Source organism: Callithrix jacchus, chromosome 6 (assembly GCF_049354715.1).
Source record: "Callithrix jacchus isolate 240 chromosome 6, calJac240_pri, whole genome shotgun sequence".
Taxonomy (NCBI): Eukaryota; Metazoa; Chordata; class Mammalia; order Primates; family Cebidae; genus Callithrix; species Callithrix jacchus.
Window position 1 is genome coordinate 157,649,957 of NC_133507.1, and position 18,689 is coordinate 157,668,645.

Consider the following 18,689-nt stretch of genomic DNA (forward strand, 5'->3'; position numbering starts at 1 on the left):
ATCCCAAGGATGCAAGGCTGGTTCAACATATGCAAATCTATAAATGTAATTCATTACATAAACAGAACCAAAGACAAAAACCACATGATTATCTCAATAGATAAACAGAAGGCCTTTGACAAAATTCAACAGTACTTTATGCTAAAAACTCTCAATAAACAGGTATTGATGTAATGTATCTCAAAAATAATAAAAGCTCTTTACGACAAACCCACAGCCAATATTATAGTGAATGGGCAAAAACTGGAAGCATTCCCTTTGAAATTTGGCACTAGACAAGGGTGTGCTCTCTCACCACTCCTATTCAACATATTGTTGGAAGTTCTAGTTAGAGCAATAGGGCAAGAAAAAGAAATAAAGGGTATTCAATTAGGAAAAGCAGAAGTCAAACTGTCTGTATTTGCATATGCCATGATTGTATATTTAGAAGACTCCATCATCTCAGCCCCAAATCTCCTTAAATTGATAAGCTACTTCAGCAAAGTCTCAGGACACATAATAAATGTGCAAAAACTGCAAGCATTCCTGTACACCAATAACCAACAGAGAGCCAAATCATGAATGAACTCTCATTCACAACTGCTACAAAGAGAATACAGTACCTAGGAATACAACTAACAAAGGACATTAAGGACCTTTTCAAGGAGAACTACAAACCACTGCTCAAGGAAATAAGAGAGGACACAAACAGATGGAGAAACATTCCATGCTCATGGTTAGGAAGAGTCAATATTGTGAAAATGCCTATACTGCCCAAAGTAATTTATCGATTCAGTGCTATCCCCATCAAGCTACTGTTGACCTTCTTCACAGAACTGGAAAAAACCACCTTAAACTTCATATAAACCAAAAAAGAGCCCACATAGCCAAGACAATTCTAAGCAAAAAGAACAAAGCTGGAGTTATCATACTACCTGATTGCAAACTATACTACAAAGCTACAGTAATGAAAACAGCATGGTACTCGTACCAAAACAGAGATATAGACCAATGGAATGGAACAGAGGCCTCAGAAGTCATGTCACACATCTACAACCATCTGACCTTTGACAAACCTAACAAAAGCAAGCAATGGGGAAAGGATTTCCTGTTTAATAAATGGTGTTGGGAAAACTGACTAGTCATGTGCAGAAAGCTGAAACTGGAGTCCTTCCTTACATCTTATACAAAAATTAACTTCAGATGGATTAAAGATTTAGACATGACCTAACACCATAAAAACCCTAGAAGAAAACCTAGGCAATACCATTCAGGACATAGGCATAGGCAAAAACTTCATGACTAAAACACCAAAAGCAATGGCAACTAAAGCCAAAATAGACAAATGGGTCCTAATTAAACTTAAGAGCTTCTTCACAGCAAAAGAAACTATCAATAAAGTGAACTAGCAACCAACAGAATGGGAAAAAATTTTTGCAAGCTAACCATCTGACAAAGGGCTAATATCCAAAATCTACAAATAATTTAAACAAATTTACAAGAAAAAAACAACCCCATCAAAAAGTGGGCAAAGAATTGAACAGACACTTTTCAAAAGAAGACATTTTTGCAGCCAACAAACATATGAATAAATGCTCATCATTACTGGTCATTAGAGAAATGCAAACCAAAACCACATTGAGATACCATCTCATGCCAGTTAGAATGGCAAGCATTGAAAAATCAGGAGACAACAGATGCTGGAGAGGATGTGGAGAAATAGGAACACTTTTACACTGCTGGTAGGAGAGTAAATTAGTTCAATCATTGTGAAAGACAGTGTGGTGATTCCTCAAGGATCTAGAAATAGAAATACCATTTGATCTAACAATCCCATTATGGGGTATATACCCAAAGGATTATAAATTGTTCTATCATAAAGACACATGCACATGTACGTTCACTTGTAGCACTGTTTATGATAGCAAAGACTTGGAATCAACCCAAATGTCCATCAAAGATAGACTGGATAAGGAAAATGTGGCACAAATAACCACGGAATACTATGCAGCCATAAAAAAGGATGAGTTTATGTCCTTTGCAGGGACATGTATGAATCTGGAAACCATCATTCTCAGCAAACTGACACAAGGACAGAAAACCAAACACCACATGTTCTCACTCATAAGTGGGTGTTGAACAATGAGAACACATGGACACAGGGAGGGGAACATCACACACTGGGGTCTGTTGGGGAGTTGGGAGGGGGTAGGGGAGGGATAGCAGGAATAGCTGACAGGGAGAAGAATAACCAGCTGAGGAGCTGTCTACTTTGGGTATTCTGGCCCCAACGGCAAGGCTGTCTCAGAAATGAAGGTAGAAGTAGGGGTGAAACTAAATGAACTTCAGATCCTCTGATCCAATTAGCTACTATAAACCACTGTGAGATGGATCCGTGGCAACTTACACTTCAGTTCATCCAATTTCTTTCCCTGTGATGGCCCTACTTACAAAAACCTGCTCATTGCCATTGGCCTCCCTTACAGGAGGGAGGAATGTACAGGAAGAGATGGGGGACCATTTGGGGAATATGCTTCGATAGCTGTCGTTCAGTGGGGCTTGGCTAATATTAATCTGCAACTGACCACGGCTGGGAAGATGTTAATCTCAGATGGTTGAATTTATCCTATTTATGAACCCACAGCCCCAAAGGTTAAATGGTGGACCAATTCAGTTTACCAAAGGCAGGCATGTTTCCCTGTGAGGTGTTCTGGCAACAGGCAGCCCTCCATGGCAGGGGCTGCTTTTCGTGGATGAATCGGCCCCACTCACCCCTCTGCAGGCTCCTACCCCACTCACCTTCTCCGTCTTCTTTCTTGCTTTCTCTGGGTGCTCCCTTTCTCTGTCCACAGCTAGCTTTAAGTTTTTTAGCTCCTGTCTCATCAACTCATCGACCTAGGAGAATACAAAACATACCACTTGTAAGTCACTTTGCGTGTCTTGTGTTTCATTTGTGAAGTTTAAAAATCCCTTACATGATGGGGTAGGTCATCAACAGGAAACTGTAAAGAAGCACAACGGTTACAGGACATGTCATGCTGTCACCACGCGGTAAACGCAGCTGTACCTGGACCCTGATCTCTGACTCCAATTCTTTCCGCTTCTCCTCCTTGATCAGTTCGGGGTCATAGTCCTGAGAGAAATTCCAAGATTCATCTTTGTTCATCCAGATGTCTACACTCCAGAAGGGTAAAGAGAGAGAAAAACATTTAAAAAGATGTTGGTTAATAAAAGCAGTTATTGCAATGTAAACATGAGCCTAACTTCATATGCTATCGCATAGGATAAAAGTTTGAGTACAATAAGCTAGACAGATGAGATTCATACATGTGCTTGTAAATACCCTAGAAAAAGAAAAAAGCTGCTGATTTCAAAATACTGACATAACAGTATTCTACTGTATTATTATAATCAAGTAAAAACGATCTGTTAACGGTGGGGCTATGCAATCACAGGTGTACCTCTTTGTAATGTTCATCTTATTTTTTTGTTTGCAAATGAGGCACTAAAATAGGAAGATTCTTTGCCTGTCGAACTCGCCAGGAATCATCCCCCGCCTCCTGTTGTAAAACAGACAGCGCTCATCGCACAAGCACCCAGTATTTCTTCCTCATTCAGCACCTGTATTTCTGAATTACTCTCTGGATGTTTTCGAAATCACACGTATTTAAAATTTCCCTTTTGCCTCCTCCTGGTGGTTAGGAGGGTGGACTTAGAGAAAATGAGAGTAACTTCCTGTCACTGAAATACATGGAAATAGAGCTCCTCTCTCAGAAAGGAGGTATTGCTGAGGTGCGGAGCAGCTGGATCCTTGATGTGGGACTTGGAAGAGGTCTCCCGTGGGAAGCCAAGACTCATTAGTTTGGGGAAGGAGATGTCTTCCTGGAATCTATGTTGAGAATGTGAGGGAAATTTGCTGAACTTGACCAGTGACAACCGGCCACCCAGCCAGCCACTTCACTGGAAACTGACTTTAGGGCTGTGATGACCTTTAACCTGGGAAGGCAGCTGAGAACCCAGGGTGTGGACAGAGGCTCCCAACCTCTGCGGGACAAGGGCTACCCTTTGTGAAGACAGAAGAGGCTGCAGGCCTCCAAGACAGGTTGGGTGGTGAATGAATGAAGGAGATTTCTCAGCACGGACCGCCGCCCCTCCACCACCCCGACAAGCATGGCATGACTCTCTGACTGAGAAGGGAGAGGGCGGTGCTCCAACTCTCCTTTGGGAAGAAAGCCACGGTCACAGACAGAAGCACAGGTCTGGCTGTTGGAGACCTAGAGCGATCAAATGTGAAGAGCCAGCATAGAGAAGTTTCCCCAGAGAATCACGTGGCAAACCAATGGAAAGGAGGGGTTGAGTCTCTGAACAAACCACAGAGGAGCAGGAGTTGGCAAAAGGGACGAACAAGGAAAGGGGTGAGTATGAGATGCTGTGAGACCCTGGAAAAGCTAGACTCTCAGGAGAGGCCGAGAGAGACTGGGGAGATTCAGATGCACAGCTTAGAACTGGCGAATGGGCCGGATGATTGTCCTGAGGGCTTTAGCCACCTGCCACCTGCCACCTGCCCGGGGCAGCACAGCCTGGTGCAAGTGCCACTGTTTGTGCTCAGGCGGAATCCCTGCCCTACCACTTACCAGCTGGTGACCTTGGCAGGGGACAGCATTGCAGAGCCTATTCCCCTTTCTGAGAAATGAAAATGCCCCTTCCTCACACAGATACGGTGATGGTAAATGGAATAAAATATATAAGGTTATATGAATAAATTAACAATGTTTTAAATAAATATTTATATAATTAAATATATATAGTTCCAGTTTAGCCCGTTAGGTGCTGCCATCCCTCAGGAGGCAGAGCATCTCGCAGGGTCTTAGCCTACCTCACCGATACTATCTACATCCCGGCGGGAGAGGATCACACATGACAGCAGCTACACCAGAAACAGCTATGCCCAAAGCTTCGTGCCAACAAAGAGAAATCGGATCCCTGAGGCCAGTGCCTGCGCCTTTAGTGGTCAGAGACAGGACCCTCAGGACAGGACACCTGCAGAAAGACAGGACATCTGCAGGAAGACAGGACATCTGCAGGAAGACAGAACATGGAAACACAGCTCCAGTTTTCAAAGAGTGGGTTGGCTTCACAAGCTGCAGATGCTGATACCAGTAGTGAGCACGGCACTTTCTGGGGAGAAGGGGTTGCTTGCCACACATGGCAGAGGCAGGTCCACCTGACTTCCTGGACAGACTACAGTGTGGATGGCTCAGCAGGTGTCTGAGCTGAGGGTGGTGGGGGTGCCAGCAGGACCCAGCGAGGGCTCTCGGCTAGCCTGTCTCCTACCAGCAAACCGAAGGGCAGGGCTGTTTGGATCGCTGGCTGAGCACCGTCTCTGCCACAGAGATATGGAGGCCCAGCCTGTGGTGATGCAGGGCCAGTTAGGCAGTTTGAAAATGATGCAAACGTCTTTTAGAATGACTGGCGTGGGCTTCTAAACAGACAAAAAATAAATCACCAAGGTGGTAAATTTTTCATAGGACCAATGCACTTAGGTGTCCTTCTTCAGACAGGGCAGTCTCAGAAGAGGTGACCCAGAGCTGGGGGTGGGGAGAGGGCTAGTTGGGACTCTGAAGGTAACTGTGGAGGTGAGGCCGAAGATCAAGGGGTGTCATCATCCACAGGTGACAGGTAATCAGCCAAAAACAGGTGTGAGGACAGGAGGGGAGAAGAGATGAAAAGGGCTGATGGGCTGAAGTAGGGTTACAGGAGGCAGCTGAGAAGCCTGGGCTAAATTTCTCTCCTTACACATAATCCTTCCCAGCGAGAGCCAATCCGAGGGCCAGGGCACAGAAAAGAAGCATTGCATACATTGTCTAAAGCATCCCATGGGTGGAAACACTGGATGTCGCCACTGTGTGGAAGTTCGTTCTTCGCCCTGCACGCTCTTAGATATTGTGGTTACCTTGCAGGATGCATGTACACCAAAGGCCCGTAGAGTTCACGACTCCTGCACTTGAAGTGGCTTGCTCCTTTTCTTTTTCAAACATTTATTTATTATACTGTGCAGACCGTGCAGGTTTGTTACATAGGTATACACCTGCCATGGTGGTAGTTTGCTGCATCCATCTCCCTGTCGTCTACATTAGGTAATTCTAATGCTGTCCCTCCTCAATGCCCCTACCCCCTGTTATTACTCCTCTAAACCCCTCAACCCCCAGTGTGTGATGGTCCCCTCCCTCTGTCCATGTGCTCTCATGATTCAACACCCACTTAATGAGTGAGAACATGTGGTGTTTAATTTTCTGTTCTTGTGTCAGTTTGCTAAGAATGATGGTTTCCAGTTTCATCCATGTCCCTGCAAAGGACATAAACTTATCCTTTTATATGGCTGATAGTATTCCATGGTGTATATGTGCCATATTTTTTTTATCCAGTCTATCAATGATGGGCATTTGGGTTAGTTCCAAGTCTTTGCTATTGTAAACAGTGCTGCAATGAACATATGTGTGCATGTGTCTTTATAATAGAATGATTTATAATCCTTTGGGTATATACCCAGTAATGGGATTGCTGGGTCAAATGGTATTTCTAGTTCTAGGTCCTTGAGGAATCACCACACTGTCTTCCACAATGGTTGAACTAATTTACACTCCCACCAACAGTGTAAAAGTGTTCCTATTTCTCCACATCCTCTCCAGTGTCTGTTGTCTCCTGATTTTTTAATGATCGCCATTCTAACTGGCATGAGATGGTATCTCAATGTGGTTCTGATTTGCATTTCTCTAATGACCAGTGATGATGAGTTTTTTTTTCATATGTTTCTTGGTTGTATAAATGTCTTCTTTTGAAAAGTGTCTGTTCATATCCTTTGCCCACTTTTTGATGGGGTTTATTTTTTTTTCTTGTAAATCTGTTTTAGTTCTTTGTGGATTGTGGATATTAGCCTTTTGTCAGATGGGTAGATTGCAAAAGTTTTTTTCTATTCTGTTGGTTGCCAGTTCACTCTATTGATAGTTTCTTTTGCTGTGAAGAAGCTCTTAAGTTTAATTTGATCCCATTTGTCAATTCTGGCTTTTGTTGCCATTGCTTTTGGTGTTTTAGTCATGAATCTTTGCCCATGCTTATGTCCTGAATAGTATTGCCTAGGTTTTCTTCTAGAGTTTTTATGGTGTTAGGCCTCAAGTTTAAATCTTTAATCCAACTAGAGTTAATTTTTGTGTAAGGTGTAAGGAAGGGATCCAGTTTCAGCTTTCTTCATATGGCTAGCCAGTTTTCCCAATACCATTTATTAAATAGGGAATCCTTTCTCCATTGCTTATTTTTGACTGGCTTGTCAAAGATCAGATGGTTGTAGTTGTGTGGTGTTCTTTCTGAGGCCTCTGTTCTGTTCCATTGTTCTATATATTTGTTTTGGTACCAGTACCATGCTGTTTTGGTTACTGTAGCTTTGTAGTATAGTTTGAAGTCAGGTAGCATGATGCCTCCAGCTTTGTTCTTTTTGCTTAGGATTGTCTTGGCTATGCGGGCTCTCTTTTCGTTCCATCTGAAGTTTAAGGTGGTTTTTTCCAGTTCTGTGAAGAAGGTCAATGGTGGCCTGATGGGGATAGCATTAAATCTGTAAATTACTTTGGGCAGTATGGCCATTTTCACAATATTGATTCTTTCTAACCATGAACATGGAATGTTTCTCCATCTGTTTGTGTCCTCTCTTATTTCCTTGAGCAGTGGTTTATAGTTCTCCTTGAAGAGGTCCTTCACGTCCTTTGTTAGTTGTGTTCCTAGGTATTGTATTTTCTTTGTAGCAATTTTGAATCAAAGTTCACTCATGATTTGGCTCTCTGTTAGTCTGTTATTGGTGTACAGGAATGCTTATGATTTTTGCACAATGATTTTGTATCCTGACACTTTGCTGAAGTTGCTTATCATCTTAAGGAGATTTTGGGCTGAGGCCATGGGGTTTTCTAAATATACAATCATGTCATCTGCAAACAGGGACAATTGATGTCCTTTCTTCCTATTCAAATACCCTTTTTTTCTTTCTCTTGCCTGATGGCCCTAGCCAGAACTTCTAATACTATGTTGAATAGGAGTGGTGAGAGAGGGCATCCTTGTCTTGCACCAGTTTTTAAAGGGAATGCTTCCAGTTTTTGTCCATTCAGCATAATATTGGCTATGGGTTTGTCATAAACAGCCCTTATTATTTTGAGTTATGATCCATCAATACCTAGTTTATTGAGGGTTTTTTGCAAGAAAGTGCTGTTGAATTTTGCCAAAGGCCTTCTCTGCATCTATTGAGATAATCATGTGGTTTTTGTCTTTGGTTCTGTTTATGTGATGGATTACATTTATAGATTTGCATATGTTGAACCAGCCTTGCGTCCCTGGGATGAAGCTGACTTGATCGTCATGGATAAGCTTTTTGATGTGCTATTGCATTCAGTTTGCCAGTATTTCACGGAAGATTTTTGCATCAATGTTCATCATGGATATTGACTTGAAATTTTCTCTTTTAGTTGTGTCTCTGCCAGATTTTGGTATCAGGATGATGTTGGTCTCTTAAAATTAGTTACAGAGGATTCCCTCTTTTTGTGTTGTTTGGAATAGTTTCAGAAGGAATGGTACCAGCTCCTCTTTGTTCCTTTGGTAGAATCTGGCTGTGAACCCATCTGGTTCTGGACTTTTTTTGGTTGGTAGGCTATTAGTTACTACCTCAGCTTCAGATCTTGTTATTGGTGTATTCAGGAATTCAACTTCTTCCTGGTTTAGTCTTGGGAGGGTGTCAGTGTCCAGGAATTTATCCATTTATTCTAGATGTACTGGTTTATGTGCACATAGGTGTTCGTAGTGATCTCTGATGGTCGTTGGTATTTCTGTGGGATCAGTGGTGACATCCCCTTTATCATTTTTTATTGTATCCATTTGAATCTTCTCTCTTTTCTTTTTTATTAGTCTGGCTAGTGGTCTATCTATTCTGTTGATCATTTCAAAAAACCAGCTCCCAGATTTATTGATTTTTTTTTGTTTTGTTTTTTTAAATTTTTTATTGCATTTTAGGTTTTGGGGTACATGAGCAGGTTTGTTTGTTTTTAATTTCTATCTTCTTCAGTTCTGCTCTGATCTTAGTTATTTCTTGCCGTCTGCTAGCTTTTGAATTTGTTTGATCTTGCTCCTCTAGTCTTAATTATGACTTTAGGGTGTCAATTTTATATCTTTCCTTGCTTCTCTGGTGCGCATTTAGTGCTATAAATTCCCCTCTAGATACTGCTTTAAATGTGTCCCAGAGATTCTGGTACATTGTGTCTTCATGCTCTTTTCTAATAAATTTTCTGAAATGTACATAAATTTAAATTGTGAAAAACTTCAAAATGTAGGAATAACATGCAGCAATAAAATGTAGGAAAAGGAATCAATGCTTCCTTTTATGTGTTTAAAATTGTAAGTATTCTCCCTTGAAAATTCTAGAAAAGGTTTAAATGTGTTATAACGTGCCGTTTACTAATAACACCCCCTTGTAGGCTTTCTAAATCTTCTACGATGGCAGCGCCTACCTGTTACATCAGGGCATTTTAAACAAAACAGCTTTTTTAGTTACAGGAAGCTACTTTTTCACTAGATTCACTAAAATCAGGAAACAATGTATTTAATAATAAAAGGAAGGCAGAATCCTTAACAGAAGGGAAATCGTGACACCATTGCTTATGTAGAACAGTTGTAAGGTGCAACACATTCTCATTCTGGAGTTGTAACGATATTGAAAATAAGGCACTGCAGAGCCGTTCTGCCCATTTCCCCTGTAGATCTTTTAAATGGATCGAGTTTTCCACTGGAACTTTGCTTTTCTCATGACACTTTTGCGCAGGGCACTTTTCAATCCCTTCAAGAATTTCATGGACATTTATAAATGCGGAAAGCTATTCAGGGCCCTCAAAGGGCAACAACTGCTCCACTCTCTCCTGGAGTGGAGAAAGAGCTTTTATCCCAAGAATGTGAAAAGCGAGGCCAAGGCAGTTTCACACGTGGGGGGTGGGGCAATGAAAGAGGGGCAAGGGACAGGCGGGGCCGGGGGTTAATCTTAGTGATTAAAATGCTAATGTTTTACTTGAAAAGGAAAACCTTTGATTTTTAAGAAAAGAAATCTAGGAGGAAGACATTTAGTTCCTTTAAGTTAACGAAGACTTGGTGGATAATAAGTCCAAGGCCCCAACATCCAACCAGGAAAATGACACTCCAGGTTTGCTTCTAGGAGGGACGCTGCTTGCTTTTTCAGTCTTAATGGAAACACATTACACAGAAGGCGCGGACCCTTTGCAGAGCTTTTGGGCCGGTCGGCAGGTTGCAAGAGTTGGCTTTTCCCGGGAACATTAGATTTATCCCAAATTAATTTGTGCTTGTATCAAAATGATACACATGGTTTTAAACAAAGTCAGAGTATTAAAAAGATTATAATAAAAACCTGTCCTACTGTCTACCTGCCCATGACATTATCCAATGCATTCTTTCCTATATTCATTGATTCATTAGAAAACACACAGGACAAATTCTGTTACTACACTTCGACTTTACCGAGCCCAGTTATGGGCCAGGCACTGCTCTCGGAGCAGGTGGATAATGGAAAACCATGCCCTCAAGGACTTGGCATCGCACTGTGAGAAGCAGCGTGAACACACACTCGCACCCAAGCAGTAGGTACAGCGGGCACAAGCAGTAGGTGGACGTGGGCACAGGGGGACTGTGACTCCACGGGGGCCCTCAAGGAAGGCCTCACTGGCACCGAAACCCGCAAGGACAAGCATTCTGAAGCAGAGGAACAGAAAGCACGAGGGCTGGAGGTGGAGCGCGCCCGGCCTGCTGGAGGAAGCGCAGCAGCCACAGGGGCGTGTGCAGCGGTCTGGCTCCGTGGAAGCTCTTTCAGATGGTTTCTGCATTCTTTTCCTAGTGTCTGTATAACATGCTCATATGCTACCTCTTGATTTATCTGTCTCCGACACGAGGCCCTGACTTCCTGCTGTGGTGGAGCAGGGTTTTCTCTCTGGCTCCCTTCTTCCTGCAGCCTCATTGTCTTTACAAAGACGTATTAGAAGAGAAGGGAGCCCTGCCTTCCACATCCCAGGGCACCTGCTGTCTGAGTGTGAGTGCAGGACAGCGTTCAGATGCCCATGGCAGCGTCCCTTCTTGGGACATCCTAGATAACGGGTTGCACCAAAATGAGGGAGAGGCAAGAAGTCAGCAAATGCCGAGGAAGGCTCAAGGACAGCAGCTGAGGAGGGAGGGCTCCACAAAGGTGCTCCTCAGAAGAAAACGGATTAGTAAGTGACCTGGCATGTTTGAAGGTGTGGGAGTTATCTTATAGATGCATGCAGCACCAAGCCAGTGAGGGTGGCTGTAAAGACCAAAGGATGGTGTGCAAAGCAGAGTCTTAGATGGCATTGCTGTCGCAGACACACACCTGATGCTGGTGGCACTCGGGCCAGGCCCATGGCCCCACCGTGGGGATGATGGTAACTCCCAGCAGGACCCACTGGAGGTGGTTACTGACATCCTAACTTACAGAAGCTACCCAGTTTATGCCCCCTCCCCACCCCATGCCACCCCGTAACCCCCAACACAGAAGCTCATTGCTGGCAGGTGTTACCTTTATATCTCTGAGCTAGCACGGAACCTGACACCCTGGAGATGCCGATTGTTTGTTGAACGAACATGCGAGTGAAAAAATGTTTTTGATAGTGACTGCCCTGCACCGTTAAGGAGCTGATGCATTCTTAAACGTGGATGACAGCAGGGCTTTTGCCAGTATCTGCCCACATGAGGAGAGCAACATCTACTTCTCCCAGCTGTGAAAATTAAATGAGACGGGCATGGGAAACTCCATGCCTTGCATGTCTTAAGTACTTAATAAATATTAGTTTTCCCTTTTGACCTCCTTTCTTCCCAATGAAAACAGTCGCCAAATCCTGCCAACGTCATCGTGTCCCCCAGGCTTCCACCTTAGTTCAGCATCTTGTGCAGGGGGTGCCCTTGCCACTAGTGGCATGCAGACATTTTTATCTTCGATCACTAGCGTATCAAACCTGTGGCCACATTCATATTGTTGCTTAGGATGAGGTCCAGTTATCGAGGTGAAAGCCTGAGTCAGTTTAAAAATACATCCACCAAGTTAATAATATCCAGAGAAGAGCAAGGTTGGGAAGGAGGCCATGAATGACTGACGTTTGGAAACATTCCACTTCACATCTGGATTGCATCTTTCAGAAACTTCCACACTAGCACTAAAGACTGGGGTCTTCCTGGCAGGTCACTGTGTGTGGATTTATCCCGAGGGCACAGTGGAACCACAGGATTTGGGCCATATTTCTAGGAAATTAAAATGGAGCTATCTGGAAGGACAGTCCCCACACCTGTGGATCCAGCCAGGTGACAGCTATGCTCATCACGCTGAACGACTGACCTAACAATCGTATGTTAGAATTCAGGCACACGGCTTAGTCTAATAGGAATAAGGCATTTTTCTATACATACAGTATCAATTGTCTTAATTTAAGCAATCTAAAAATATCTTTCTTCTGAAGTCTTAGTGGTTCAAAAACAGGATGGAGGTTTCGACTATCTTCTCATACTATATGTGTCTTGCCTTTTAACCAATTGTATGTCTTCAGGCCTCCAAAAGAAAAAAATTTTTTTTAGATGGAGTCTCGCTCTGTTGCCCAGGCTGGAGTGCAATGGTGTGATCTCGGTTCACTGCGACCTCCAACTCCCGGGTTCAAGCGATTCTCCTACCTTAGCCTCCCGAGTAGCTGGGATTATAGGCACCTGCCATCACGCCCAGCTAATTTTTGTATTTGTGTAGAGATGAGGTTTCACCATGTTGGCCACACTGGTCTTGAACTCCTGACCTGGAGTGACCCACCCACCTCGGCCTCCCACAGTGCTGGGATTACAGGTGTGAGCCACCACGTCCGGCCAGGAAATGTAGAGACAGGCAGAATGTCTCAGCTGTGGATGGCATGCAGCAGCCTCCCAGGACAGTGTTCCCTGCACCTGCTGCTGTCTCAGTGACCACGCGTGTTCTCCCAAACTGACCTTTGTATGTGTTATTTCCTTCCTTCATTGCAGGAAGAAAAACACTTGGTGCCATTTTCCACTCTTCATCTTCTTCCTGTTCAAAGCAGAATATTTTTGTTAATCACAGGCAGGACCAGGCAGTAAAAGGCACAGATGCTGTGAGAACCATGACTAGGGTTCACGCTGTGCAGGCCCAGTCCTGGTCCCCCTGGCTGTTCCCCTCTGGCCCGTCTGAGCAGGGAGTGCTGCGTCCACTGAGGAGGTGTGCATGGTCCAGGCTCACGGAAGCGTCCCCTGCTGATAGCGACTTTCCCTTCTCAGTGGCCTCCCCTGGGGTACCTTATGCCCCAACTTTGGTCCTGTCTTCTTTTTTGATCAAAAAACTTTTTTTCCCTTTTTTTTTGGACAGGGCTCAAGTGATTCTCCTGCCTCAGCCTCCCCAGTAGCTGGGACTACAGGCGTGCACCACCACACCTGGCTAATTTTTTTATTTTTGCGGAGGTGGGGTTTTGCCATGTTGCCCAGGCTGGTCCTGAACTCCTAAGCTCAAGCGATCTGCTCGGCTCAGCCTCCCACACTGGTGGGATTATGGGCCTGAGCCACCGCACCCCGTCTGGTCTTCCTAGCTCTGAAGGCTGAGTTCCCAGCCTGAGTCCATCTGCCTCCCTCCTCCACATTCCGGTAACCAGCCCTTGGAGCCCCTCCCTGTCCTTTGCTGAGCTGTGCTGCTGGCCAGTTCTAGCACCAGGGCTGTTCCTTTCTTTTGCTACCTGCCCCATCCTGGAGCCTGGAAGCCATCCAGAGCCGCAGCCTCGCTCCGGGTCCTGCTTCCTTCCTGGAGCCAGGGACTAGCTACCTACCTACCCCCACAGCAGAGAGAGCCTGGCCACCATCCTTGGCTCCTGCTGCTGACTCCGTGCACCAAGACGAGAGGCTGCGGTGCTACCCACTGCCAGCCTAGGCTGTAGCTCTGCTCTGAGCCCCAGCACAGCACCCTCTCTGCTCCTCTGCCACCAGGATTCACCTGCGCCAATAGTGAGGACCAAGCCCTGTACACCCTCACGTGATCTTTCTCCGCAACAATGTTGACACTGCCTCAGGTTTCTGATGACCATCGCTATGGCTATTGCTACCCTTAGAGAGGGCGAGAACGATGCTGGTCTCTCTTCTGTCCTTGGGTTCCTGAAGCAGGCTCAGAACTCTCTATGCAGTGGGAGAAAGGGCAGCAGTTGGGTGACGCAGGCATGCCTCCGCTGGGTTGCTTCCCAAGCACGCCCTGACTCTGGCACCTGATGGGCCCTTCTGTTTCTGGGCTCCAGGGTTGGGCTGCGGGATGCGGTGGCCTGAACGTGGTGCCCCGCAGTTCCTCGTGTTAGTGTAGTATCCATGCATCAAATCCAGAGGTACTTCTCCTCTCTCCCCCGCAGCCAAGCCATCACCAAACCCCACCTGTTCCACCGCACAGGCTTTCCTGGGGTCTCCTTGCCTCTGCCTCCAGTCCCACTGCCCTGGCCCCTTGCTCCCAGGGTGGCCAACGCGAGGTCACTGTCCTCTCTCCTGCTGGATGAGGCTTGCAGCAGACCTGACCTCAGGACTTCCTTCCTTGGAGCCCCTCAGAGGTACCGTCCCCCACAGGACACAGTCCAAGCCCCTCAGCAGACCACACACCACTCTGCCAGCTGTGGTCCCCCAGGAGAGCCCCCACCCATCTCTGCAACTTTTGCCCTTGCCACCTCCTGCCTCTGCCAACTCCACAGAGACGCCGACAAAGCCACCTTCCCTGTGCCCGCCAGGCTCTTTCCCCCGCTGTCCCATCCACCTGGAAGGCTACCCTTCTACACTTCCTGATGAATTCAGACTCTGAGCAGACCCTCCTCCTCCTGGAGTCCTCTCTGATGGCCTTCTTGCCTTTGTTGCAGGATGGTCCCTGCCTAAGAACAGCCCCCTTTCCCACCAGACACAGCGGGGAGGAAAGACCTGTCAGCCCCGGGGCCTGGCCGCATGGCCTGTGTGTGACTTTGCTGGATGAAACAAGAATAGGAAGAGTAGAGGCTCAATCAATACCACAAGTAAACACAATGTGGTATTTCTATACAATGAAATGTTGAACTCACCCTCAGAAACGAGTGAGCATGGACGCGGGTACAGAGCAGAAGAACCATGAAGACCTACGCTGAGAGCGTGAAGCCAGACCCTTTTGGGGTCTCACAGTGTAAGATCCCGTTTATATGAAACAGACAGACTCATAGGGGCAGAAGGTAGATTAGTGGTGGCCGGGGCTAGGCATGGGGCAGAGACAGGGGAAGGAGAGGGACTGTTTAATGGGTATAGGGTTTCCTTGGAGCTGATGAAAATGCCTCTACTGACACTGAGGAGTGTCACAGTTTTTGACACTGACACCCTGAGGCAGTGTCAAAAATCCCTCATCATGATTTTTGCCAGATCTGAGAATCCCTGACCAACCATTGTTTCTTTAAATAGGCTCACTTTTAACCTAACATTCTTTAAAGAGGCATTCTCTATTGCTAAGGCGAAACCCTAGTGGATACATTGGTTTCCTGATACACATGAGAATAAAACACAACCATCAGAATAAAGGTGTGGAGTCCTTGGATTCTCCCCAGCGTGTGCCCCATGTGGCTGGGAAAGCCAGGGCTTCCTCCAATCCGCCCCAGCCCAGGGCTGGCAGGGGCTCTCCCTCCCAAGACAGTGCTGGATTACTGCCTGAGCAAAGGCACACTGGCTGCCCCAGTTGCTTTCTGAGGCAACTGCAGCTCTGATTAAGTCACCTGCTGGCTCACGTGTCCCCAGGGGCTTTCCACGGTCCCTTGAGACCACAGTTTACCAGCTCACCAAAAGGCCACACCTCCTACTCCTCCGGACTCTCATCTGTGAATCCACTGTGTCTTTTTCAGCTGTGCATTTCAGCTTTGCATGTTTCAGCTTCACATTTTGCTTTGAGTCCTCTGTGTCTTTCAGCTTCGTATTTGCTCAGGTGGTTTAGTCCTCAAGCAGGTACTTGCCAGGCACCAGGAAGCAGGAAAGACGAGTGAAACAGGATCACAAAAGCTATGGGGAGGCCCGGGGTGCTGAGGAGGGGACTCTCACTTTATGGGGAGGTGGGAGGAATGGCAGGCTTGCCTGGAACCCAGCCCCTAAGCCATGAAGGAGGAGCTGTGGCCAGCGGGGAACCAGGGAGAGAACCTGGACCCAGATCAGGGAGCTCAAAGCCTATGACAAAACTCACTCACCTTCCAGGGCTCACACTAAATTGAAGCTCTCTGGTAAGAAAGTCCCACCTGGGACACAAGGCTTGGGTTAGCTATGCCCATTCCTGGCTCCCAAGAGACCTGGGCGTTAGAGAAAAGCCAGCAAGAGCAGCAAGAAAAAGACCAGCAGCTGCCAATTTAAACCACAGGTCATGGCATTTGGCATATAGTTTTCATAATATTGGCTTAAAATAATTACTGTATTAAAGCTTTTCTTAAGTGAGAGTCGCCAGTGTTCTGTTTTCTCATATTTGTTAGAGAAACAGAGAAGCAATAGAATACTGCATGAGAAGTCAAGAGAACTGTGTCCTAAAGCTTTTCCAGCTGCTTGTTTTCTGCCATTGGCTAAGTCAATTTATCTTCCTGAGTCACAATTTTTGCCTATTTACTTATTAAGGATTTAAAGAGAATTTCAGATAATGAAAACACATTCTAAAGCCTGAAACAAAACGTTACATATTTACATAATATAAAATTTATACATTATATTGAAATTATAAGAAGGCTCTTAGTGTTGAAATTGTAAGTAACATTTCAGTAAAATAAACTCTAAGGAACTGCTCAAGTTACTTTATTTTCTCAGAGTTTTGTCATGACGTAGAGTGTGTGAGTCCCTCCTTAAATAAGGCTTATAATATTTTCTTACATTGGTCTTTGGCATTCTTTTGCCAATTTTTAGATGAATAGGTATAACATGGTATTTAAAAAAACACATACTTCTTTTTTTTTCCCCTGTGGTTTTTTTTTTTTTAATTTTTATTTTTTATTGTGTTTAGGTTTTGGGGTACATGTGCAGAACATGTAAGATAGTTGCATAGGTACACACGTGGCAGTGTGTTTTGCTGCCTTCCGCCCCTTCACCCACATTTGGCATTTCTCCCCATGCTATCCCTCCCCAGCTCCCCCTTCCCTGCTGTCCCTCCCCTATTCCCCACAATAGACCCCAGTGTGTAGTACTCCCTTCCCTGTGTCCATGTGTTCTCATTGTTCATCACCCGCCTATGAGTGAGAATATGTGGTATTTCATTTTCTGTTCTTGTGTCACTTTGCTGAGAATGATGTTCTCCAGATTCATCCATGTCCCTACAAACGACATGAACTCATCGTTTTTGATTGCTGCATAATATTCCATGATGTATATGTGCCATATTTTCCCAGACCAGTCTATCATTGATGGGCGTTTGGGTTGGTTCCAGGTCTTTGCTATTGTAAACAGTGCTGCAGTGAACATTCGTGTGCGTGTGTCCTTACAGTAGAATGATTTATAGTCCTTTGGATATATACCCAGTAATGGGATTGCTGGGTCAAATGGAATTTCTATTTCTAGGTCCTTGAGAAATTGCCACACTGTCTTCCAAAATGGTTGAACTAATTTACACTCCCACCAACAGTGTAAAAGTGTTCCTATTTCTCCACATCCTCTCCAGCATCTGTTGTCTCCAGATTTTTTAATGATCGCCATTCTAACTGGCGTGAGATGGTATCTCAATGTGGTTTTGATTTGCATCTCTCTAATGACCAGTGATGATGAGCATTTTTTCATATGTTTGTTGGCCTCATGTATGTCTTCTTTTGTAAAGTGTCTGTTCATATCCTTTGCCCATTTTTGAATGGGCTTGTTTGCTTTTCTCTTGTAAATCTGTTTGAGTTTTTTGTAAATTCTGGATATCAGCCCTTTGTCAGATGGGTAAACTGCAAAAATTTTTTGCCCATTCTGTTGGTTGCTGACTCACTCTAGTGACTGTTTCTTTTGCTGTGCAGAAGCTGTGGAGTTTGATTAGGTCCCATTTGTCTATTTTGGCTTTTGTTGCCAATGCTTTTGGTGTTTTGTTCATGAAGTCCTTGCCTACTCCTATGTCCTGAATGGTTTTGCCTAGATTTTCTTCTAGGGTTTTTTTGGTGCCAGGTCTTATGTTTAAGTCTTTAATCCATCTGGAGTTAATTTTAGTGTAAGGTGTCAGGAAGGGGTCCAGTTTCTGCTTTCTGCACATGGCTAGCCAGTTTTCCCAACACCATTTATTAAATAGGGAGTCCTTTCCCCATTGCTTGTTTTTGTTAGGTTTATCAAAGATTGTATGGTTATAGATATGCTGTGTTGCCTCCGATGCCTCTGTTCTGTTCCATTGGTCTATATCTCTGTTTTGGTACCAGTACCATGCTGTTTTGATTACTGTAGCCTTGTAGTATAGTTTGAAGTCCGGTAGTGTGATGCCTCCTGCTGTGTTCTTTTTGCTTAGAATTGGCTTGGCTATGCGGGCTCTCTTTTGGTTCCATATAAAGTTCAAGGTGGTTTTTTCCAGTTCTGTGAAGAAAGTCAATGGTAGCTTGATAGGGATAGCATTGATTCTGTAAATTACTTTGGGCAATATGGCCATTTTCACGATATTGATT

General features: G+C 44.9%; 1 protein-coding gene across 3 annotated transcripts in view; it reads right to left on the bottom strand.

Moving 5' to 3' along the window:
• The window catches only part of DRC11 (dynein regulatory complex subunit 11), a 192,273-nt gene that overhangs the window by 67,303 nt on the left and 106,281 nt on the right, over positions 1 to 18,689 (bottom strand). For all 3 annotated transcript variants that reach the window (XM_054258074.2, XM_008999752.5, XM_054258075.2), the window contains exons 9-11: positions 13,048 to 13,123; positions 3,047 to 3,153; positions 2,779 to 2,874 (exon numbers count right to left, since the gene is read on the bottom strand). In XM_054258074.2, the coding sequence (XP_054114049.1) occupies positions 2,779 to 2,874; positions 3,047 to 3,153; positions 13,048 to 13,123 (279 nt within the window). The remainder of the gene's footprint in view (positions 1 to 2,778; positions 2,875 to 3,046; positions 3,154 to 13,047; positions 13,124 to 18,689) is intronic.